We start from the raw sequence: 26,355 nt of genomic DNA, 5'->3' as shown, positions 1-26,355 counted from the left end.
TGTGGGGGTCCCTGCCTTCCCCAAAGAATGTATAAAACTGCTGCAAACCCTGGGCTCGGGGCCTCTCAGCGTCACCAGTTGCTGTGTGTGCGCGCGGAGGACCGAGCTAGCTCGCAATAAACACCTCTTTGCTGTTTACATAGATCTTGGTCTCTGGTGGTCTTTTGGGGATCCTGAATTCAAGCTTAACAGAAGAAGCTGGTGCAGGGTGCATGGCAATGGTAAACCCAGCCTAATTCCCTCTTAAGATTGGGAGACATCTTGCCACAAATGCATGAAAAGTATATTTTGGCTTTATTATAAATTACTGCAATTTCTAAATTTGCTTGGAATGACTGCCCATGCCTTGAACTCACCCATGCCTGGCTTTCCCTGGCCAGATAACAACCCTCTCTGAAACTTTAGTGGCATCTCATAAATTCTGGCTTTCCCTGGCCAGATAAGGACCCTCTCTGAAACTCTAATAGTGTCTCATAAATTCCAATGTTGAGATCTAATTTACTCCCTAAGTGCTGGACCATTAATTTACTACCTGCCTTTGTATTATACTTGTCAAAATTCTGTTATCTGTGAGTCTCAAGACACCCCCCTCCCCTTTTAGTAACTTTCTGTGCTATAAAGCTGTGCTCCTAGAGAGCTGTGGCTGTCTTCTGTTCCTGCAATTTCTGAGAGAGACAGCCCAGCCGGTCGAATTACAAGCTTGCTTTAATTTGATTTCAATTGGAGTCAGTGGTCTTTTCTTTGCATCATGGTTTAACAGCATCTGCTCATCCACTCACCACACACAGCAGCTGTGACTGAGGCCCCATGTCTGCAGCCCTCAACTCTGGGTCCCAAGTTCACCCTATGAAGTCAACTGTGCTTCAGTCTAGTCAGTGGTCAGGCAGCAACAAAGTCCAGCAGAGTCCAGAATTAGAGACAGGATAGGGAGAGTCTGCCCACTGGGCCTGGGGTTCACTCACACATCACCACACCTGGAATCGGGTGTTTCTGGGGAGCTGTTCTTAAAGGAAACAGGGATAACACCTGGTTAGGAAGACTCTAGTGTGGCCCAAACTACCATTTCTATTCCAATACCTTCCTCCTGGGGCCTCCTAGAGCACAGACAACAGCCCACAGGACACCTGTGTGTTCCGAAAACCTGCTCTAGAGAACTGTGAGCTCTGCTTCAGAGGCTGGGGAAATGCTGCAGCTCAGGAGGCCTGTCAGAGGCCTTGTATGCTCAGGGGTAGGAAGTGAAAGGCAAATTCTGGCAGAGAAGAGGGAGCCAAGGAGCAGACATCAGGGTCCAGCAGTAGGAGGTGAAAGGCAGACTCTGCCAGCCACTCTCTTCAGACTCCTGACCCTCACCTGCTGGTCTGATCTGGGGTCAAGAATTGGGGTCAAAAAAAAAAAAAGAATTGGGGTCATGGGAAAGGTCAATCACAGCCTCTCAGATGAGACCTCCTTGGTGTCGCAGGGCTTGCCATCCACTCATGATGCCTGTGACCTGGATTCTAAGAGCTGTGGAGGATAATACAAACAGCAGCTGTGCAAATAGCGTGTAAGTCATCCCAGTTTGTCAGAGATGAAACGTTCAAGAACCTTTCATGGGAAGCCTGTATTATTACTTATGTATAAAACTTCATGGTTTTCCTTAAGAGAAAGCATGACATGGACCAGGTCCCATAGTTACATGGGGTGAGGCACCAGGAGAGGAGCCCCAGTCCCAGGACAGGTCAGATTGACTGTTCCACATGTCTCCAAAGCAAGCACTGGGTCTGGGGTCTGCAGGGTTTTCCAGAGGGACAAGCCTTGAATGAGTGAGTTCCATGGGGCAGGTGTGGGGATCCTCACCAGTTCATACAGACCCTGATGGTCCTAGGTAAAGGAAGGAGGAACCTGCCCTTTTCCTTGCTTACACATGGTCTGTGCTTATCCTCTGTGCTCTGCCAGGGGTCCACACCAGAAGACCACCTAGGCTTCTGGTTCTCAGAGGGAACCCAGCTAATGCAAAGCCTGAGCACCCCAAGGTGATGGTGTGACCCCTGCTAATGCTGGTCTGTCCTCCAGGATCACTGCACAGAAGAGAGCAGTGGGCTGGGGGACCCAAATAGCATGGATGTCATCCTGGAAGGACATAGGAAATGCACAGGTGTGTGCACAGGTATGCGGGGACTGCATCCTGGAAGGACTAGGGACACATGTGACTGTGTGTGCCCACATGTATGTATATGGCACCATCCCTCAAGACCCCCCTTGAATATAGAAATGAAAGGTGCCTAGATCCCAAAGGATGCAGTATACCTGTGCACAAGCCTGCACACTTATTCCAGCATCCTCTGGGTCATATCCAGGTGGCTCCTGGTGCCTACATAGGACAATGCTAAGCCAACTATTACTAAAGCACTTTGCTCAGAAAATGAGTACAGGAGAGGGCCTTTCAATTTAGTACAGGAACTGAGCACAGGAGAGGTAGCCACTCACTTCAGTATAGGGACTGAACACAGGAGAGGGGCCCTGAACTTCAGTACAGACACTGAGCACAGGAGAATGGGGTCTCTCACTTCAGTACAGAGACTGAGCACAGAAGAGGGCCTCCCACTTCAGTACAGGAACTAAGCACAAAATTGAGGTCTGTGGGAGACCATCCTTGCACATGACTGAGTTTCCTCCCCGGCTGGGTGTGAGGTGCTCAGTTGCAGAAATGTGGCAGAGCTTTCCCCATCCTTCTTGGTTTCAAGAATGTGTCCCTGTGGAGGTGTGCCTTACCACTATTCCAGGGATCCAATCATCTCATCTGACCTTACAACACTGACCCTCTTGACCTTCATTGGATGGAATTCCCCAGAATTTTTAGCTCCCCAATAAAAGCCCTTTCCCTAGCCTCTTTTGTAAAAGAGACTCGCTCTCTCCCTAGCCTCTTTTGTAAAACCTCGCTGCCCACCTGGGGAGCTTGAGGCTGAGGGATCAAGGAGCCATCCCCGGAGCTGGTTTAAAGGTAAAACTGTGTGTCTGTGTCTTTAATTCAAACTCCCTGAAAATTTTCCTGCATGACTGAACCATTCCCCTCTGCACTGGCTGCGGACTAAATGTGGCACCCAATGTGGGGAATGCAGGTTAAATTCTAGGTTGAGTGGAGAAGCACACCATATAAATTTATTGGATTGTGACAAATTGTTGTAAGGAGGTAGCAGACAGTTTGGAGCCAAGGGTGTTAAAGATTAATAATGGGAAATTCAGCTTCAACAGATAAGGACATGTATTTAACTATTTTGGAGACTGTAATTAATCAAAAAGGAAAACAGGTCAAAAGGAGCCAGCTAGCACAGTTTTTAAAGATGGTTGGTGAGTTTTGTCCATGGTTTTGTGATCAAGATTTACGTACTTGGGAGAGATTAGGAAGAAAATTACATAAAGCTTGTCTGTCTACTGAATTACCCAACAGTACTATCGATAATATTCAGAGGGTTTGGACTACATTAGAAATTTGCTTCTGTAAGGGGGGGGGGGGGGTCCGGCGGAACGTCGGAGGGAGAGACCACACAAGAGACTTACTCCATGCAATTGGCAAAAGGGGATTTATTGGGGATCCATTCCAGCGTGCTGGGACTCTGTGCCCACTCAAGAAGGGAGCGCAACTCAGAGCCCCGAGCAGAGGTTCAAACAGAGCTTAAGTACACTTTTTGGGGAGGGCGGGAGGCTTTGCATACATCAGAACAAATCATCATGAGGCTCGGGGAAATTGAACAACGACTCTGAAACGTGATTGGCACATTCATTGGTGGGAACAGATTGGGCGGGGGTTGATTGGTCATTCGTAAGCGGGTTACACATTCAAACTGATTGGTCCAGGCCCTGTGACGAACTGCACAGGGCCCTAGGCTAAATGGCCAGTAGGGTGTTGTCTTAACTATCTCAGGAATCTGGGTGTAACAGAGGAACTTAATAATACCTAATCTTTTACATTCAAGCTTTCCAGCTTAGAAACTTTACCCTTTCACTTCTTTGATGACTTGGGCAGAGTCCATGGCCTCCAGAAGATCTATTGAAAGGGATTCAAAGAGCAATCAAATCTATAGAAATGAAAAAACTGCCTGAGGCTAAAATAATCTAACTTCCTTTATCGAGTTTGAGAGCAGAATCAAATTCCTTTCAAATTACCCATCAGGCAAATAACCTTGGAGCCAGACCCAAAATTGAGAGGTTAGCTCCACTTGAGCTAGATTAGTCACTTAGAAAAACATCTTTCCTGAAAGCCCAGAGGAAAACCATATAGAAGAAGCCTCCAGAGGGATAGATAATCCTCCTCAGAGGGAAGAGAACCACCAAGAGAGAATTTCTAGAGAGGTAGAGAATTCTCCTCCTCAGAGCTTTGGAAAACAAAGCCAAGATGGTGGAGAGGAAGGAGACATGGATGAGTCTCAGACCAAAGGAGGTAAGTCAGACAGTGAAATCCAGGAATTACCAGGAAATTTTAACAGATTACGTCTAGCAGGGCCTGCTCCAGCCATTTAGATTCAGCTGCTTCCAGTTAGGAGGACAAATTTTAATATGTACTCTGAGCTAGCAATGACCTTCCTTACACTGTTACAACATGGATTCAGGAGGCTGGTGAGGACTTTAGTGGATTTCAATTTTTCCCAGTTTTTGAACAGGTTAACAATCAAGACCAGTAAGTCCGCGTTCATGCTGTAATACCATTTAAAACTATCAAGGAGTTAAAAAATGCTTGTGATGTATATGGTCCTAATTCGCCATTTATGCAAAGCTTGCTCGAGACAATTTGTCATCAGCCACTCCCTCCACGTGACTGATTCTCTATTGCATGATCTTGTTTAAGCGGTGGAGATTTTTTGCTTTGGAGGTCATATTGGTCCGATTATTGTTTGGAGCAAGCAGAGAGAAATAGAAGGCGAAATATTGAAACCCCCTTAGAAATGCTTTTGGGGATGGGTAAATTTGTAGATTTGGAAAGATAGTTGAATTACGCATTTGCAGTTTATGATCAGATAACCACATGTTCTAAATGTGCTTGATGACAAATTAACTCCCAGGACCAGTCTAGTTTGGTTTTAACTAAGGTAAAACAGGGCACAGATAAACTTTACTCAGACTTTGTGGCCCTCCTGTATCAGACGACTAACAGGTCAATCGGAGAACCAGGTGCTTGTGAATTTATCATCAAGCAGTTAGCATTTGAAAATGCAAATAAACTTTGTCAGATGTTCTCAGACCCCATTGAAAGAAAGGAACAGTTTCAGAATTCATTCGCTTGTGCTCAGATATTGGCCCAGCTCAATTACAAAGCTGTACCCTTGCAGCCACCTTGAAACAAGCATTTCAACCTCAGTAGACAGTACACCAGTCCTGCAGACAATATTTTAATTGTGGGAGAAATGGTCATTTTATGTGAGCCTGCGAAATTCAGTGCCATAAGGCCAGGGCTCTTCCTGTTTCACATCAGCGCCATTCCTAGAGACCACATGACGGGGGAGGAAATCGACCAATATGGCGTCAGTCCACCTCCATTTTGGCCTTCACTTCTGCCTAGTAGGGAGTCAAAAAACTTCCCATTGGCCTCTCCTGGGGCCGAAAAAATGGGGAAACAAAAGAGAGGTTGCAGGGCCTGACGCTATCCCAGCACGAACCACCCAGACAATCCTTTTATGACCAGAAATGGTAAACTGACTTAGTGCCTAAAATGGGACCACAACAAATTCCTACCAGAGTTTTTGAGCCATTTCCTGCAGGAAATAAAGGGTTAATCTTGGGACATAGCAATTTAAAACAGGCAATCCAGGTGCTACCAGGAGTTGTGGACTCTTATTTTAGTGGTGAGATAACAGTTACTGTAAAATCAGACTATGCCTGTTGCAGTAATTCACTTGCAGGTCAGCATGGGAAAACAAAGAAGAAGCAGAGCAAGCAAAGCAGCAGCAGAAAAAAAGTCCTTTATTGTGTACAAGCAATCTTTTTATAGTATTATGAACAAAGAAGGCAGCCTTCCAACATCAATAAATCAGGTCTTTCAGCTAATTAAACATAGCACACAGAAGTTTTACTTTCTAATCAGAAGTGACCCGCTTCTCATGGCTAATCTACTCTCGGCCTGGAGTATGCTGAGCTCTGCTCTTTGTTTAGAACAGATAAAAAATTTTTCTCAGCGCCCTCCTAGCCCACTTGGCAGAACATCCCGTTTGCAGGCAAGTTCTCCCAAGGTCAGCAGACACCTCGCTTTCAAGCATGTCTGTTGTTACCCATCTAAACCTTGAAGAAGCCTCTCGTTTTCGAGCAGACTCTCCCAGGGACAGCAAACATCTCGTTTTCAAACATGTCCGCTGTTACTTTATCTAAACCTTGAAGGAGCCCCTCGTTTGCGAGCAAGCCCTCCCAAGGACAGCAGACACCTCGTTTGCAAGCATGTCCGCTGTTGCCTTTCTATATGTCGACAGAATATCCTGTTTGCAGGCAAACTCCATCAAGGACAGTAATAGTAACGCAGTCACATCTGATTCTCTACATATGCCATCCGGCTTTCTACTGAGAATACAATAGCTCAATTGATTCTTTTGCCCTGTAATTCCGTCGATTGTCTGGATAGAACCTCAACTCCCAAACTGCTGGACAGAGTGTACTGGGCTCAATTAGTATGACAGGAGTGCCCCCTGCTGGAACTAAAAAATAATCATAAAAAATTCAAAGGGGAGTTAAATACTGGAGTGGACAGGTCCCTCTTGTCTCATGAATTCTGGCCTAAAACCTGGCCCTTACTGCTGGATTTCTGTTCACGACTAAAAGGCTCAGGGGTCACTCCAGTTGAACTGGGCTAACTGGGCTGCACAAAATAACCACACAAGAGACATAAACACCTTTTTCTTGGGGGTAGCTATGACGGTTCCTCTGACCTTAAGGGTCCTCAGGAAGAGAGAGCAAGAGCACATGCTGACCCCTTTTATTGAGGAGAAGCTATTCAAATGAGGCCAGGGGTCAGGTTTCAGGGGGCTGAGTCTATCTTCATGAAGTCCACTGTCAGCAGGTTGACTGACACCTGGGTAGGCCACACCCAAGGGCACAGTAAGAGAAGGGGACACACACAAGGCACTTCCAGGAACATTCTATCCTAAACAGGGCAAGGGGTAATATTACAAAGGAACAGGTGAGCGTAGCTTCACTCATGGGGAGGTAGCAAGACACACCCATGCACGAGACACCGACCCTTGAACCCAAGAAGGGTGGGAAAAGCTCTGCCACATTTCTGTGACTGAGTGCCTCAGCACCCAGCCAGGGAGTATAACTCAGTCATGTGTAAGGTTGGTCTCCCACACCCTACATATAGTGCCAGCCAATTTAGAAGGAATAGGACAGATTTTACAGCCTGCCCAGAGTGCCTTCACTGGGAGGACCAAGATGGAAATAGTAGAGTTTTTAAGCCATATGTGTTAGATTATTTAAGGGGATTTATGGGGAAGGGATATACTAAGCAAATTAGGATTATTATTGATAACTCCAAATTCTATGAGGTCATTTGAGGAATTTAATCAAGGGTTTCTTCCTAGGGATAGTGAAAGAAATTTTCAGGATGAATATCTGCTTATAAACCAGTCTTCTAGACAGGGATTAATAAATGCTTCAGACCAAAATTTTTATTAGGGGCCCTGAGTGTCTCCCTGATCTAGAAGACAGCAGAAAATATCACCTGGATCACTGAAGAACCTATATGTATTTCTCAGTGGCCTATCCCAGGGGAGAAACTTAAAATAATTCATATGTTTGTTAAGGAACAACTTCAAGCTGGTCATATAGAATCAATGCTTAGCCCTTGGAACACCCCCATTTTTGTTATTAAGAAAAAATCAGGTAGTTGGAGGTTATTACAGGATCTAAGGGCCATAAATCATGCAATTCAGCCCATGGGATCATTACTGTCTGGACTTCCTTCCCCTACAGCTATTCCTTTGGATTAGAGCTTAATGGTAATAGACCTGAAAGATTGTTTCTTTTCAATAAAATTATATCCTGAGGATTATGAAGAATTTGCTTTCAGTGTCCCAGCAATTAATTTTAAAGAACCAGTTATGAATATTGCTGGAAGGCTTTGCGTCAGGGAATGCATATTATGTCAAAAATTTGTGGCTCAGGCAACAATGCCTGTAAGAAATAATTTTCCTGATGCATATATTATTCATTTCATGGATGACATTATTAGCTCATGCTAATCCAAAGTACTTTCAGAAACTAGAAATTTTACCCAATTAGAGACTTCACCTACAGCAATGGATTTGTGCATTAAGCCTCAAAATGTGCAAAAGATGCCCCCTTTTCAATATTTGAGCCATGTAATTTAAGGACATACAATCCATCCTCAAAATTTACAGATAAGAGTTAGGGAGTTACATATCCTTAATGATTTTCAAAAATTATTAGGAGATATTAATTGGCTAAGATCATCCTTAAAGCTAACTTCTTCTGATTTAAGTCTTTTATTTCAATATTACAAGGAGATCCTTTTCCAACTTCTCTTCATCAGCTAACAATAGAGGCTAGAGCAGCCTTGAGGAAGGTTGAAATTGCAATTAAAAATGCACAGCTTAGGGCTGGGCTGGGGCTCAGCGGTAGAGCGCTCACCTAGCATGTGCAAGGTGCTGGGTTTGACCCTCAGCACCACATAAAAATAAGTAAACAAAATAAATGTAAAAAAATGCACAGCTTACTAGAATTAATTCTCAAGAGCTGATATATTTATTAATATTTCCGACTGTTCCTGCTCCCACAGGAGCTATATGGCAAATATCAGGAGTTGTTAAGTAGATTCATTTAGCCCACTCTCCCCAAAGACATTAATTCCTTTTCATGACTCTAATGCTCAATTAGTAATAAAAGGCAGAACAAGAGTTTTACAACTAGTTGGATCAGAACCTGATATTATAATCACTCTATTTTCTGTTCAACAGAATAACTGGATTTTTCAAGCTTCTAATTTATGGCAAATAGCTTTTGCTGATTTTCCTGGTCAGATAGAAAGCCATTATCCTCATGATAAAATTATTCAATTTGCATTAATGACGCCATTTACTTTTCCAAAGATTGTATGAGCACAACCAATAGATGGTGCCCTAAAAGTGTTCACTGATAGCTCAAGTTCAGGTAAACCAGGTTTTTAAGTTGTGTTCATACAGAGGTGATACAAACCTCATATGCTTCTGCCCAAAGAGCAGAGCTACAAGCTCTCATTTGTGCCTTAGATTACTTTGCAAATTAGCCTATTAACATTTATTCTGACAGCTTATATGCAGTCAGAGTTACTAAAAATATTGAAACTTCAGTTTGAGGGTACACATCATCACAAGAGCTATTTAAATTATTTCATAACCTACAAAGGGCGGTACAAATGCAAAAGCACCATGTTTTATAAACCACATACAGGCTTATACTAATTTTCCAGGACCTCTGACTTCAGGTAATGAAAAAATTGATAAATTGGTAACTGTTTGTCAGCAAATGTCTTTTTATGATAGTGCACAAGCTTCACATTCTTTAAATCATCAAAATGCTTCTAGTTCACATAAAAAAATTTAATATTACCAGAGAACAAGCTCGTCAAATTGTAAGTCATTGCCCCAAGTGTGTTATTCACACTCCATCTCTGCCATCAGGGGTAAATCCCTGTGGATTAAAATCAAATCAATTATGGCAAATGGATGTAACTCATGTTCCTCAATTTGGTAAGCAGGTTATGTCCGTGTAACAGTAGATACTTATTCCAGATTTATTTTTGCTACAGCCCATGCAAAGAAAAATGCTCAACATGTCATTTATCACTGCCTAGCTGCCTTTTCAGTATTAGGATGTCCTTTACAGATTAAAACAGATAATGCACCAGCTTATATAAGTTCTTCTTTTTTTTTTTTAAAGAGAGAGTGAGAGAGGAGAGAGAGAGAGAGAGAGAGAGAGAGAGAGAGAGAGAGAGAGAGAGAGAGAGAATTTTTTTTAATATTTTTTTTTTTTTTTTTTTAGTTCTCGGCGGACACAACATCTTTGTTGGTATGTGGTGCTGAGGATAGAACCCGGGCCGCACGCATGCCAGGCAAGCGCGCTACTGCTTGAGACACATCCCCAGCCCCTATAAGTTCTTCTTTTCAATAATTTTGCCAAGAATTTCAGATTGACCATAAAACAGGTATTCCTTATAACCCCCAAAGTCAAGCCATTATAGAATGAGCTAATTTATCTATTAAGCTGCAATTACAGAAATTAAAAGGGGGGATAGGACTATTACCCCCAAAATAACCTCAATAATGCACTGTTTTAAATTTTTTAAATTGTGTCATGGAAGATTACACTGCAGCTGAGAGACATATGTCTTCCACAGCAACAGGCCCTTTAGGCTGAGTTTTGTGGAAAGACTTATGGACTCGTCAATGAAAAGGACCATATCTGGTGATTATGTAGGGCAGAGGTCATGCTTGTATTTTTCCAGAAAGTGCTTTTCATCCTATTTGAGTGCCTGAATGCACAATCAGTCATGGAGGAAATAGAACCAAGATTCAAATGACTGAAGATAGACTCAGAGAAGCCTTCCCTCAAAAGGAAGAGATTTTGAAAAAAGAAGATGATCCAGCAAGATTCAGCAGAAAAGCTGTTCTCATGGGAAGACCTGAAGAAATTGACAACACACGCTTTGTGAATGATTCAGCTCTTAGGGAGAAATAAGACTCCAATGATGATGCTTGCCATGGTAAAAGCATTACTTGGCTGTCAGGTAAAAGGGAGTCAAGCAGACACTTATTGGACATATTTCTAAGATCCACCTTTAGTACACCCAGCCGTGATGACTGGAGAATCCATCCCAGTGCTTACTAATGACTCATTCATGATTGGAGGATTTACAGACATTCATATTACTCCCAATCATGTGACTAGATTTAATTATTCTGCCTATAGTGCCCAATTACCTTTGTGTTGGTCCCACAATAAACATACTGGATGTCTAAGAGTATCATCTGAGGAAAAGACAGCAGTTGGGAAACCTAGACTAATTAATTGTACTATTAATGGAGACTTAAAACCTTATACTAGATCAGTTATTAAAATGGGACTTTTGCATAACAAACCAGTCATTTCTGCAGAACCTCCATGAATACCTCATTGTCCTAATAGTTCTGCAATAGAAATTGGCACCTTTCCTAGATGGATAGATTGTGTAAATACCTTTCCAGTACAACATAAAGTGTCTAAAGATAGTGGGTATATTTTAGATTGGTCTCCAAAAGTTGATAAAAGACAATTATGAAAAAGTTCTGCTATGACACCTGCAGGATTTGTTAGCAATATTTTGACCTGGAGTGAAGGTGGTATTCAAAAGGAAGTTTGGCGCTTAATTGCTGCCTGAGAATTTTTACATTTTACAGATAAGCCTTTACCAGAATTTTTGGGCAAGAGTTGTAAGGAAGGTTCTTGCTATGGCTTATGAGCCTGTGTTCAATCTCCTTATGTTTTAATTATTGGAAATGTGAAAGTTAAATGGGTAGATAATAGATATATTGTAACATGTAACAAATATAATCTAAATAATTGCATTACCAGATATAAAACAGGAAAAGGAGTGCTGATACTTCATCAGCCCTCTTTTGTCTTATTGCCACTAATATTTCAGAGCCATGGTATGCTGATGGCATGTATTACAACAAATACATGCCCAACTAGTGAAACCTAAACATACCATTGGAATTATAATAGTGAGAGTTGTTGCCTTGGTTTCCTTTATTGCCTCAACAGACACAGCTTTGGTGGCTATATCTCAAAATAGTCAACATGCAAATTTTCTTAATAATTTGGCTCAGAATACTTCCAAGGCTCTTCACAATCAAATAAACATTGATGAAAGGATTGAGACTAAGTTAAATACCTTACAGGCAACTGTCATAAATATAGATAATGAGCGTTCAGCTTTAAAGTTTAAAGAAAGACTCAAATGTCACGCAAGTTATAAATATGTGTGTGTTACAGCCACCAAGTACAAGTACAACCTCCCTGTGGGATTGGGAGAAGGTTAAAAACCATATATTGGATATTTGGCAAAATAATAATAACAGCTTGGATCTTTTGGAGCTCCATCATCATATTCAGGATATTCAAAATAAAAGAGCTGATTTTTCAGATCCTTCTTCTTTAGGTAATCAAATATTAAAAGAATTAAATGGCTTTAACCTCAGAAACATTCTTAAAAACTCTGCCTGGTATATTTTTGCATTGTTCTCTTTGCTCTTAATTCTCTTTTATGTTGTATTTATAGGATGGCAAGTCTTCAAAGCAAGAATTTGGGGACTCAAGAAAGTAAATCATCAACTGCTTTTTCAAAGAAAGAAGGGGGAATATGTGGGAGACCATCCTTGCACAGGACTGAGTTTCCTCCCAGGCTGGGTGTGAGGCAGTCAGTTGCAGAAATGTGGCAGAGCTCTCCCCACACTTTTTGGTTTCAAGAACATGTCCCTGTGGAGGCATGCCTTACAACTATTCCAGGGATTCAATAACTTCATCTGACATTGCAACACTGACCCCTTTGACCTTCATTGGATGGGATTTTCCCCAGAATTTTTAGTTCCCCAATAAAAGCCCTCTCCCTAGATGCTTGCTCTCTTACTAAACTCTTTGTAAAATCTCCCTGCCTGCAGGGGAGCTTAGGGGTCAGAGTTCAAGGAGCCATCCCAGAGCTGGTTTAAAGGTAAAACTCTGTGTCTGTGTCTTTAATTCAAACTCCCTCAGAATTTTCCCACATGACCAAACTGTTCACGTCCATGCTGGTTGCAGATTAAAGAGGTCTCTCACTTCAGTGCAAAAAATGAGCACAGGAGAGGGGGCCTCTCACTTCAGTACAGGGACTGAGTACAGGAGAGAGCCTCTCACTTCAGTACAGGGACTGAGCACTGGAGAGGGGGCCTCTCACTTCAGTACAGGGACTGAGTACAGGAGAGGGGCCTCTCACTTCAGTACAGGGACTCAGTACAGGAGAGGGCCTCTCACTTCAGTACAGGGACTGACCACAGGAGAGGGGGCCTCTCACTGCAGTACAGGGACGGAGCCCAGGAGAGAGCCTCTCACTTCAGTACAGGGACTGAGTACAGGAGAGGGGCCTCTCACTTCAGTACAGGGACTGAGTACAGGAGAGGGCCTCTCACTTCAGTACAGGGACTGAGTACAGGAGAGGGGCCTCTCACTTCAGTACAGGGACTTAGTACAGGAGAGAGCCTCTTACTTCAGTACAGGGACTGAGTACAGGAGAGGGGCCTCTCACTTCAGTACAGGGACTGACCACAGGAGAGGGGCCTCTCACTTCACAACAGGGACTGAGTACAGGAGAGGGGCCTCTCACTTCAGTATAGGGACTGACCACAGGAGAGGGCCTCTCACTTCAGTACAGGGACTGAGTACAGGAGAGGGGCCTCTCACTTCAGTACAGGGACTGACCACAGGAGAGGGCCTCTCACTTCAGTACAGGGACTGAGCCCAGGAGAGGGGGCCTCTCACTTCAGTACAGGGACTGAGTACAGGAGAGGGGGCCTCTCACTTCAGTACAGGGACTGAGCCCAGGAGAGGGCCTCTCACTTCAGTACAGGGACTGACCACAGGAGAGGGCCTCTCACTTCAGTACAGGGACTGAGCCCAGGAGAGGGGGCCTCTCACTTCAGTACAGGGACTGAGTACAGGAGAGGGGCCTCTCACTTCAGTACAGGGACTGAGCCCAGGAGAGGGCCTCTCACTTCAGTACAGGGACTGACCACAGGAGAGGGGCCTCTCACTTCAGTACAGGGACTGAGTACAGGAGAGGGGCCTCTCACTTCAGTACAGGGACTGAGCCCAGGAGAGGGCCTCTCACTTCAGTACAGGGACTGACCACAGGAGAGGGGCCTCTCACTTCAGTACAGGGACTGACCACAGGAGAGGGGCCTCTCACTTCAGTACAGGGACTGAGTACAGGAGAGGGCCTCTCACTTCAGTATAGGGACTGACCACAGGAGAGGGCCTGTCACTTCAGTACAGGGACTGAGTACAGGAGAGGGGGACTCTCACTTCAGTATAGGGACTGACCACAGGAGAGGGGCCTCTCACTTCAGTACAGGGACTGAGCTCAGGAGAGGGGGCCTCTCACTTCAGTATAGGGACTGACCACAGGAGAGGGGCCTCTCACTTCAGTACAGGGACTGAGTACAGGAGAGAGCCTCTCACTTCGGTACAGGGACTGAGTACAGGAGAGGGGCCTCTCACTTCAGTACAGGGACTGAGTACAGGAGAGGGGGCCTCTCACTTCAGTATAGGGACTGAGTACAGGAGAGAGCCTCTCACTTCAGTACAGGGACTGAGCACAGGAGAGGGGCCTCTCACTTCAGTACAGGGACTGAGTACAGGAGAGAGCCTCTCACTTCAGTACAGGGACTGAGCACTGGAGAGGGGGCCTCTCACTTCAGTACAGGGACTGAGTACAGGAGAGAGCCTCTCACTTCAGTACAGGGACTGACCACAGGAGAGGGGCCTCTCACTTCAGTACAGGGACTGACCACAGGAGAGGGCCTCTCACTTCAGTACAGGGACTGAGTACAGGAGAGGGGCCTCTCACTTCAGTACAGGGACTGAGCACAGGAGAGAGCCTCTCACTTCAGTACAGGGACTGAGTACAGGAGAGGGGGCCTCTCACTTCAGTACAGGGACTGAGTACAGGAGAGGGGCCTCTCACTTCAGTACAGGGACTGAGTACAGGAGAGGGGCCTCTCACTTCAGTACAGGGACTGAGTACAGGAGAGGGTCCTCTCACTTCAGTACAGGCACTGAGTACAGGAGAGGGGCCTCTCACTTCAGTACAGGGACTGAGTACAGGAGAGGACCTCTCACTTCAGTACAGGGACTGAGTACAGGAGGGTGGCCTCTCACTTCAGTATAGGGACTGACCACATGAGAGAGGGCCTCTCACTTCAGTGAAGGGACTGAGATCAGGAGAGGAGCCTCTCACTTCAGTACAGGGACGGAGCCCAGGAGAGGGGCCTCTCACTTCAGTACAGGGACTGAGTACAGGAGAGGGGCCTCTCACTTCAGTACAGGGACTGAGCACAGGAGAGGGGCCTCTCACTTCAGTACAGGGACTGACCACAGGAGAGGGGGCCTCTCACTTCAGTACAGGGACGGAGCCCAGGAGAGGGGCCTCTCACTTCAGTACAGGGACTGAGTACAGGAGAGGGCCTCTCACTTCAGTACAGGGACTGAGCCCAGGAGAGGGGGCCTCTCACTTCAGTATAGGGACTGAGTACAGGAGAGAGCCTCTTACTTCAGTACAGGGACTGACCACAGGAGAGGGGCCTCTCACTTCAGTACAGGGACTGAGTACAGGAGAGGGGGCCTCTCACTTCAGTACAGGGACTGACCACAGGAGAGGGGGCCTCTCACTTCAGTACAGGGACTGAGCACAGGAGAGGGGGCCTCTCACTTCAGTACAGGGACTGACCACAGGAGAGGGGGCCTCTCACTTCAGTACAGGGACTGAGTACAGGAGAGGGGGCCTCTCACTTCAGTACAGGGACTGAGTACAGGAGAGGGGCCTCTCACTTCAGTACAGGGACTGAGTACAGGAGAGGGGCCTCTCACTTCAGTACAGGGACTGAGCACAGGAGAGGGGCCTCTCACTTCAGTACAGGGACTGAGTACAGGAGAGGGCCTCTCACTTCAGTACAGGGACTGAGTACAGGAGAGGGCCTCTCACTTCAGTACAGGGACTGAGTACAGGAGAGGGCCTCTCACTTCAGTACAGGGACTGACCACAGGAGAGGGGGCCTCTCACTTCAGTACAGGGACTGAGCACTGGAGAGGGCCTCTCACTTCAGTACAGGGACTGACCACAGGAGAGGGGGCCTCTCACTTCAGTATAGGGACTGACCACAGGAGAGGGGCCTCTCACTTCAGTACAGGGACTGAGTACAGGAGAGGGCCTCTCACTTCAGTACAGGGACTGAGCCCAGGAGAGGGGGCCTCTCACTTCAGTACAGGGACTGACCACAGGAGAGGGGCCTCTCACTTCAGTACAGGGACTTAGTACAGGAGAGAGCCTCTCACTTCACAACAGGGACTGAGTACAGGAGAGGGGCCTCTCACTTCAGTACAGGGACTGACCACAGGAGAGGGGGCCTCTCACTGCAGTACAGGGACTGACCACAGGAGAGAGCCTCTCACTTCAGTACAGGGACTGAGCACAGGAGAGGGGCCTCTCACTTCAGTACAGGGACTGAGTACACGAGAGGGGCCTCTCACTTCAGTACAGGGACTGAGTACAGGAGAGGGGCCTCTCACTTCAGTACAGGGACTTAGTACAGGAGAGAGCCTCTTACTTCAGTACAGGGACTGACCACAGGAGAGGGGCCTCTCACTTCAGTACAGGGACTGACCACAGGAGAGGGCCTCTCACTTCAGTACAGGGACTGAGTACAGGAGAGGGGCCTCTCACTTCAGTACAGGGACTGACCACAGGAGAGGGGCCTCTCACTTCAGTACAGGGACTGAGCCCAGGAGAGAGGGGGACTCTCACTTCAGTACAGGGACTGACCACAGGAGAGGGGCCTCTCACTTCAGTATAGGGACTGAGCCCAGGAGAGGGGGCCTCTCACTTCAGTACAGGGACTGACCACAGGAGAGGGGCCTCTCACTTCAGTACAGGGACTGAGTACAGGAGAGGGGCCTCTCACTTCAGTACAGGGACTGACCACAGGAGAGGGGCCTCTCACTTCAGTATAGGGACTGAGTACAGGAGAGGGGCCTCTCACTTCAGTACAGGGACTGACCACAGGAGAGGGGCCTCTCACTTCAGTACAGGGACTGAGCCCAGGAGAGAGGGGGACTCTCACTTCAGTACAGGGACTGACCACAGGAGAGGGGCCTCTCACTTCAGTATAGGGACTGAGTACAGGAGAGGGGCCTCTCACTTCAGTACAGGGACTGACCACAGGAGAGGGGCCTCTCACTTCAGTACAGGGACTGAGCCCAGGAGAGAGGGCCTCTCACTTCAGTACAGGGACTGAGTACAGGAGAGGGCCTCTCACTTCAGTACAGGGACTGACCACAGGAGAGGGCCTCTCACTTCAGTACAGGCACTGAGTACAGGAGAGGGGCCTCTCACTTCAGTACAGGGACTGACCACAGGAGAGGGGCCTCTTACTTCAGTACAGGGACTGAGTACAGGAGAGGGGCCTCTCACTTCAGTACAGGGACTGACCACAGGAGAGGGGCCTCTCACTTCAGTACAGGGACTGAGCACTGGAGAGGGGCCTCTCACTTCAGTACAGGGACTGACCACAGGAGAGGGGCCTCTCACTTCAGTACAGGGACTGAGTACAGGAGAGGGGCCTCTCACTTCAGTACAGGGACTGAGTACAGGAGAGGGGCCTCTCACTTCAGTACAGGGACTGAGTACAGGAGAGGGGGCCTCTCACTTCAGTACAGGGACTGAGCACAGGAGAGGGGCCTCTCACTTCAGTATAGGGACTGAGCCCAGGAGAGAGGGCCTCTCACAAGGAAAGTACACTAGCAAAGGAAAAGCCTGGAATCCACAGTCTGGGATGCTGCCTGAGACCAGGAGGGCCCAGCAAGGCTAGGAGTGTTTGCATGAGACCTGCTGTGAGGATTTCTTGCAGTGCTGGCATGCCATAGCAGTGTTCACAGTGTCCAAGTGCACTGGGCATCTGGATGTGTCTCCACCCTGAAGGATTTTTCCTGGGAGTCCCTGTGGGTCTACCCAGCTATGGCAGAGCCATCCCTGCTCTGCCTCTTGGCCAGGGGTCTTCTCAACCCACACCCTACATACTCCTCCAACCCTCATCCCACACCTTGTGCACACCTCCAACCCTCATCCCACACCCTACATACTCCTCCAACCCTCATCCCACATATTATATACTCCTTCATCCCTCATCCCACACCCTACATACTCCTCCATCTCACATTCCACACCCTACATACTCTACCATCCCCCATCCCACACCCTATATACTCCTCCATCCCTCATCCCACATATTACATACTCCTCCATCCCTCATCCCACACCCTACATACTCTTCCATCCCTCATCCCACACCCTACATACACCTCCATCTCACATTCCACACCCTACATACTCTTCCATCCCTCATACCACACCCTATATACTCCTCCATTCCTCATCCCACACCCTACATACACCTCCATCCCTCATCCCACACCCTACATACACCTCCATTCCTCATCCCAACCCTACATACACTTCCATCCCTCATCCCACACCCTACATACACCTCCATCCCTCATCTCACATATTACACACTCCTCCATCCTCATCCCATACCCTATATACACCTCCATCCCTCATCTCACACCCTACATATTCCTCCATCCCTCATCTCACACCCTACATATTCCTCCATCCCTCATCCCACACCCTACATACTCCTCCATCCCTCATCCCACACCTATATACTCCTCCATTCCTCATCCCACACCCTACATACACCTCCATCCCTCATCCCACACCTATATACTCCTCCATTCCTCATCCCACACCCTACATACACCTTCATCCCTCATCCCACACCCTACATACACCTCCATCCCTCATCCCACACCCTACATACTCTTCCATCCCTCATCCCACACCCTACATACACCTCCATCCCTCATCCCACACCCTACATACTCTTCCATCCCTCATCCCACACCTACATACACCTCCATTCCTCATCCCACACCCTACATACACCTCCATCCCTCATCCCACACCCTACATACACCTCCATCCCTCATCCCACACCTATATACTCCTCCATTCCTCATCCCACACCCTACATACTCCTCCATTCCTCATCCCACACCCTACATACACCTCCATCCCTCATCCCACACCCTACATACTCCTCCATTCCTCATCCCACACCCTACATACACCTCCATCCCTCATCCCACACCCTACATACACCTCCATTCCTCATCCCAACCCTACATACACTTCCATCCCTCATCCCACACCCTACATACACCTCCATCCCTCATCTCACATATTACACACTCCTCCATCCTCATCCCATACCCTATATACCCCTCCATGCCTCATCTCACACCCTACATATTCCTCCATCCCCCATCCCACACCCTGTGTACACCTCCATCCCTCATCCCACACCCTACATACTCCTCCATCCCTCATCCCACACCTATATACTCCTCCATTCCTCATCCCACACCCTACATACACCTCCATCCCTCATCCCACACCCTACATACTCTTCCATCCCTCATACCACACCCTATATACTCCTCCATCCCTCATCCCACACCCAACATACTCCTCCATTCCTCATCCCACACCCTACATACACCTCCATCCCTCATCCCACACCCTACATACACCTCCATTCCTCATCCCAACCCTACATACACTTCCATCCCTCATCCCACACCCTACATACACCTCCATTCCTCATCCCACACCCTACATACTCTTCCATCCCTCATCCCACACCCTACATACACCTCCATTCCTCATCCCACACCCTACATACTCTTCCATCCCTCATCCCACACCTACATACACCTCCATTCCTCATCCCACACCCTACATACACCTCCATCCCTCATCCCACACCCTACATACTCTTCCATCCCTCATCCCACACCTACATACTCCTCCATTCCTCATCCCACACCCTACATACACCTCCATCCCTCATCCCACACCCTACATACTCCTCCATTCCTCATCCCACACCCTACATACACCTCCATCCCTCATCCCACACCCTACATACACCTCCATCCCTCATCCCACACCCTACATACACCTCCATCCCTCATTCCACACCCTGTGTAAACCTCCATCCCTCATCCCACACCCTACTTACTCCTCCATCCCTCATCCCACATCCTATGTACACCTCCATCCCTCATCCCACATATTATATACTCCTCCATTTCTCATCCTACACTCTACATACTCCTCCATCCTTCATCCCCCACTCTACATACACCTCCATTCCTCATCCCACCCCCTACATTACACCTCCATTCCTCATTCCACACCCTACAACTCCTTCCCTCATACCACACCCTATATCTACATCCTTTATACCACACCCTACACCTACATCCCTCATCCCATGCCCTACCACCTTTTCCCTCATCCCATACCCCAACACCTGCAACCATTCATTCACCCTTTCCTCCTTTGCTCTTAGGGGTTGTTAGAAGTTGTCCAGGGAGGAGTACTGACTCAGGTCTGTTTCACATCTGCTATCGCTAAGCTAAACACATACATTTCTGTTCACTGTTTTCTTTGGTAGACATTTCTGAGAAGTGGACTCTATCCTGGACAAGGTCAGTGGTCTGTCAGTTTTCCTGGGTGGACCTGACAGGCCCAGAGAGAAGCTGCTGTTCAGGAGACAGTAGGTGGGCAATTTAGCACACCATTTGCACCAAGACACCCACTCCAAAATCACCAGAAAGTTCTGGGATGGGGCAGACTTTACAACCTTGATCCCTAAGTGACAGAAGCAGCTGCTGCCTAGCCACAGGGATCCTGGGGGCCAGAGTGGGACCACTCTCAGAACTTGCCAACCACCCAGGCTGGCAGCCTCACTGCCTCTGCTGGTGTCCCCTGCCTCAGGACCCACACTGTCTTCAGCCTACCACCAGCAGAGGCCTGAGACACGGCCGTGGCACTCTTCCTCAGCGAGGAGAGACCCCACAGGGCTCTGGCCTCTGCGCTCCCCACCCACCAGCACCCCTGAGCCTCCCGTATGGTGACATGGTGGGGCCCCTCTCTCCCCCCTGCACTGCCAGGTTCTGTTCTTGCTGGGCGCCCTGACCCTGTGTCTGGCAGCCTGAAGCATAAACCCTGGAGTCTCGGGGTCCTTCACCAGAATGCCAGTCCCAGGGGAATGGGCCAGGAACCAGGGAGGCTGTGCTCAGCGCAGCTCCTCCGCCCCATGAGGTGGAGGCAGGTAGGTGAAGGCAGAGGATGTCCCCTTAAGGCCACCAAGGCTTTGCTACTGTAAGTCGTGACTCCCTCCACAGAGTCCTCCTCACCTGGAGAGGGCACCACGAGTCACATCTCATGCTCCTAACAGGGTGAATTTTAGGGTTCTCACTGAGGAGAGGGGCCTCATTTTCCTCCCCAGAGAAACCTGGAGTTAAGAGACAAGGACTGTGGGAGCACAGGGACCAGTGAGAAGCAGCCCCTCAGCAGGACACCTCCCTACAAAGGAGAGTCCACAGCCTCCTCACCCTGGAGGGCCCGGCTGGCCAACCCCCAAGAACAGGCCAGGTCCTGGGCTGCCCCGGGGTCATAAGGCTGGCAGGTAGACCAAGGACTCCCCTGTCCACAGGGGAAGAGCAGCTCCTGCTGATTTCCATAGCCAACCTGGTGCCCAAGGGGCCACCTCCTTAATGTCCAGCTGTGGAGAGCAATGACAGAGAACGGGAGAGCAGGGTCTGACATCGGGGTCCCTGATGGCCTCATGGCTGTGGCATGCCTGGTTCCTGGGAAAGTTTCTGTGCAAACGTGTGGGATGCCTAGTTGCTATGGTAACACCCTCCATGAGGAGGCTGGGTGCTGGAATCTTATCAGCCCCGACCTTGACCTCAGGCACACAGTTCCTGGGGACAGAGGAACCTTTTTGCTAGACAACCACAATGTTTCACCAGCTCGCTGCTCCTGAACCTGCCTGCCTAAGAGTAACTTTGAACAATGGACTTTCTGGAGAGCTGCTCCATTCTCCTAACATTGCACATTGCAACTGTAGAATGTAGCTGCAGAAAAGCTGCATAATGTTGCAGCCCTGTAACTTTCTGGGTACAAAGAATAACACTTGCATAATCTTTAATCTGATTAATGAGACATATATGATAAAGATTGCTGGTGTAATTCTTTAGAACTGCTTCTCCATCAGAGAGCAGTGCTTCCCCCAATACCAGTTGTTATCTTCAAAATCTGTGTATATGAGTCTTTATTCTTCTAATCTCCCATCCCCCCTTGCCAGAATCTGCTAGTTTAGACGTGCTGGCCATGGCATCCAGCCATCCTGGGACAAGGCCAACCAGAAGCTGGGCCTGGGGAAGAGGAATAAGACTGCCAGTAATGGGGCTGTGCCATAGGGCCAGCGGCCTGGTCCTATGCTCCCTGCTGCTCAGAAATGGGTCTCTGGGGATCTGGTCCAAGTGTCTAGTGGACGCAGTTACCAATTCATCCACCAACCTCACGGGCTGCACTACAGCCAGACACCCATGTCACTCTCAAGGTCCAGAGCCACCCACAGAACTGACAAGAACCACATTGGCAGCCATAGCATGTGAGGCCCCAGGGAGCCCAGGCCATCTTGACTAGCCAGGCCACGTCACCAGGCCACCAGTGTGCTGGGGCATGGGCCCCACACTTACCACCAGGGTGGCCAGGCTGGGCAGGCCCATGGGGAGGCTCTGCATCACCCTGTGTGTCTTGCTGCCATGAAGTGAAACAAGGAGCCCAGGCTCTGTCTAGCCTCTCTGGGGTTCAGAAGTTTCCCGAAGCATGCCCCAGGCTGCTTCCCTGGCAGAACATCTCCCTCTCCAGTCATGAGGGTCCTGAATAAGAACCCCAGCTGATGGGCAGTGAAACCAAGCAAAGCCCCACAGCCCTCTGGACCCCACAAACCCTCCAGCAGAGTGCTGGGCAGCAAGCAGACCCAGGCTCCTACGTGTGCAGAGGTGCTGAGAGAGACAGCTCAGCCGTCACTCAGATCCTGTGGCTCACAATGCTGAAATTATCACCCCCTCCATAGGCTCCACCGTCAGTGGGCTCAGGCTAGAGGAAATAAACAAGATGCTGCAGAGCCTCCGGAAGTTGCCAGAGAAGTCATCTTTGCTGACTATTGAGCCTTTGCACACCCAGGACAAGATAGCTGCCTGAGGCCCTGCTGAGTCTACAGAGAGGCTCAGCTTTAATGGGTCCTCAAGAAAGAGCATGAGGTTCTGAGTGCATCTGGCCGGGTTCACACCAGCTGCCTGCAAAACTGACGGGGTGCAGGCTGCTGGGTTCCAGATGCTCAGAACCCAAGGACCTTGGCCTTTCTGGCACACGGAAGGTGCTCAGTGAAATCCATGTCACCTGGATCTAGGATTTTCTGTTACATATTCTTCTAATCTATAAAATGTTCACAGAATAAACATTTATGATCAACCGCATTTCAAGAAACTGTTAAGCCTTCTGACCATCTCCTACTTCACCTTGATCAAAATATGTACATAAAGCTCAGCCTCACCACAACAGTTAGACTCTACAAAGATTCGTGCTTTTTCCAAACTCCTGCAAAAATTTCATTGAGTACACAAAACATCTCAAAAAATTTAGAGATGCTTATTTTTATAGTTGGAAAAGTTGGGGTTTGGAGAGGTACGCATTTTCCAAGGTCACAAAGGCCACGAGAGTCAGGAGACTTTGCACTATGCTCAGGGACATATCTGTGAGTGTCTGGCTATGAGCTGTGTCCCTGTGTGGTGGGCAGGAGGCTGGGAAGAGCAATCCTGAGCCATGCCAGACAGACTTAGGCCTACTCCCCTGCAGAGGAGCATAACTGCAGCACCCAGCAACACTCCTGATATTGGTCCCAAAGCACCAGAACACACATCTCTACTCAAGGGTTCCCTCTGTGCCCTGGATTGTCATGTTCCTCACAACTTAAACACTCAGGGTCACTCCAGGTGAACTGGGCTGCACAAAATAATCACACAGAAACAGAGAAATGCCTTGTTCTTTGGGTCCTGTGACAGCTCCTCTGACCTTAGAGGTCCATGGAAAAAGAGAGGGCACTTGCCAAACCCTTTTATTGAGGCAAAGCCATTTATATGAGGCGAGGGGTCAGGTTTCAGGGGACTGAGTCTAGCTTCATGATGTCTGCTGTCAGCAGGTTGACTGACATCTAGGGAGGCCACACCCAAGGGCAGAGCAAGAGAAGGGAATGCACAAAGGGTATTTCCATGGAACTTTCTATCCCAAACAGGGCAAAGGGATAGGATTACAAAGGAATAGGTGAGCATAGCTCCTGGACACACCTTCTACTTCCTGGGCTCGGACAACAATCAAGCATCACAAAATGTAGTAGTGATCCTCAGAGCTTCTTGCTTCAGGATGGAAGGGATGAGTCATTCAGAGTGGCTCCCCACACTGGGTCCAGTCCTTGGGGATAGAAACTGGGGCTGGGGATGCTGCTGGGCTGCTCCTGGGGTCTCCCACTGTCCCTGCAGTCTTAAAGGCTTCTGGTCATGTGGCAAAGAAAAAAATGAGACACAACTCCCCAAATGAACTCCCCAAAGAATTACCTGGAGAAAAATGTCAGCACCAATAACCAAGTACCCTCTGTTCCACGTGAGATCTGGGCAGGCCATGCTGTCTCCAGTGGGTGTTTGTAGAATGACCATGATGTCCCAGATGGACAAGCATGGATGTCCAGAAAGGAAGGTGTGGAGTCCGGCTCCAGACTCAGGTACTTGACAAGCCAGTGAGAGGAGAGAAACCTGGAGAGACCAAGGGGGAGGACCGTGGGGAAGTCCAAGGTCAGGATCCCAGGTCCCCGCAGCCACCTTGACAGGCACATGAGGAAATGAGGCAGCTGATAGCCCCAAAGTCAGCTCATGGTGGAAGTCACAGACCCTGCAGAGCCAGCTGCCAGGATCCTTCCACCTGAAGTACTCCGAGCACCACTGCTGCTGGCACCAACTCCGGAGTCAGGCTGGACTTCTCCTGGTGAAGACAGACTCTTGCCGCAGTCCTTGTTATTAGGCTGTGGGAATCTTCCAGAACAGCCACACCCTGACTGTCCCTCATGGTCACGTTCCTCTCTGCACAAACACCTTTGCCTTGATGGCAGAAGTCCAAATTCCAGGAGCACCAGATGGTTCCTCGCATCCTCCTGCTGACAGTCCTTGGGAATCCCAGCAGGTGCCCTGTCTGCTCATGAAGAAGAGAGATCAGTGAAGGAAACCAGAGGCAGGGGGGTGGACGGGACACCTCAGGGAGGGAGTGAGGAGAGAGAAACCCTAGGCCCAGTGTGGGGCAGGGCCAAGCCCAGAGTCTCCTTCCTCCTGGCCTGTGTGATTCATCTGAAGGCTCCAGATATGAGCTGGGTGACATTTCCATTCCTCCTCCTACCACTTGTGGGACATGCAAGCAGGAGACCCCAGGAAGGGAAGAGAACCATGGCTTTGGACCCACAAGCCCCTCGAACACTACATCTGTTCCCAGCTCATCCCCTCCAGGGCGGAGCTCCTGAGAGCCCGTGAAAGACCTCAGCATCCTCATGCTACTTGGGTCCTCATTTTGCTCTGAAACCTAACCTCTGACTTACTGCAGTCCTAAAGTCAGGAAAATACCACAGAAAAGCTCTGTGGAAAGAGTTCTCGGAAAAGCCACAGATGGTGATCGCCTAAGACAAGCCAAGATATCGAAACATCTGAAATTCCAGATGGCCCCACCTAGGTGTGGTGACCAGTATCTAAACTAGAAGCCCTGCAGCTTGGCACTACCCCCCTTGCGACACCCTCATGGTTTAAACCAATCATTTTTAAGTGCATCAACCCCTTGAACTAACCAATAATCCTTTCCAGATTCTTTCCCGCCACTTGATACGCTAATCATGTTTAGAGTTGTTATTTGATTTTCCCCGAGGTGTGTGATTTGCTAAGAGATGCTATGATGTATGTGAAGTCCCTGCCTTCCCTAAAGAATGTCTAAAACTGCTGCAAACCCTGGGCTCAGGGCCTCTCAGAGTCACCAGTTGCTGTGTGCGCATGGAGGACGGAGGTAGCTCGCAATAAACACCTCTTTGCTGCTTACATCGACCTTGGTCTCTGGTGGTCTTTTAGGGGTCCCAAATTCGAGCATAACACCCAGAGGCCAGGAGCAGGCAAGCTCGGTGGCCAACCCTGAGCAATGCAGCTCACCTGGAGTCTCCGTTAGATGACAGAGGCAGGTGTCCTTAGAGACTGGGATGGGTTGTGCTCCAAACACAGGCAGTGTTGGACAACAAGGATTACGAGGACTGGGTGACCCTGACCTACAGACCCTGAAAGAGCCAGACCACCATGACCACACAGGACCCCTGTGATTAGCAGAGTGAAACTCCCCAGCCAACGTCTCCCCAGCGCTTCTCATGACCTGGGCCCCAAAAGCACACCTCCCTCTGGGGGGCTGCAGGCCTCCCTCTGCACATGTCCTGCTTGGTCCTGCTGTTTGTGCCTCTCTGACGGGTCCTGATGTTCCCTTCTGTGGTGAAAGCCAGGACTCTCAGGGTCAAGTCAAGGTCTCCTTCTCCCTCTGAACTTTTGCGGACCTTATCCAGTGAT

The 26,355-nt window shown here is 48.5% G+C and overlaps 1 protein-coding gene across 1 annotated transcript in view; it reads left to right on the top strand.

Moving 5' to 3' along the window:
- LOC144253317 (uncharacterized) overlaps positions 1-22,924 on the top strand; it is a 46,891-nt gene extending 23,967 nt beyond the window's left edge. The window contains exon 4 of the mRNA XM_077795306.1: positions 22,797-22,924. Within this exon, the coding sequence (XP_077651432.1) occupies positions 22,797-22,924 (128 nt within the window). The remainder of the gene's footprint in view (positions 1-22,796) is intronic.
- The last annotated feature ends 3,431 nt before the right edge of the window (positions 22,925-26,355 follow it).

Source organism: Urocitellus parryii, chromosome 1, assembly GCF_045843805.1.
Source record: "Urocitellus parryii isolate mUroPar1 chromosome 1, mUroPar1.hap1, whole genome shotgun sequence".
NCBI lineage: Eukaryota > Metazoa > Chordata > Mammalia > Rodentia > Sciuridae > Urocitellus > Urocitellus parryii.
Note: the sequence above shows the minus strand (reverse complement) of the source record. Positions and strands in the feature narration are given on the sequence as shown.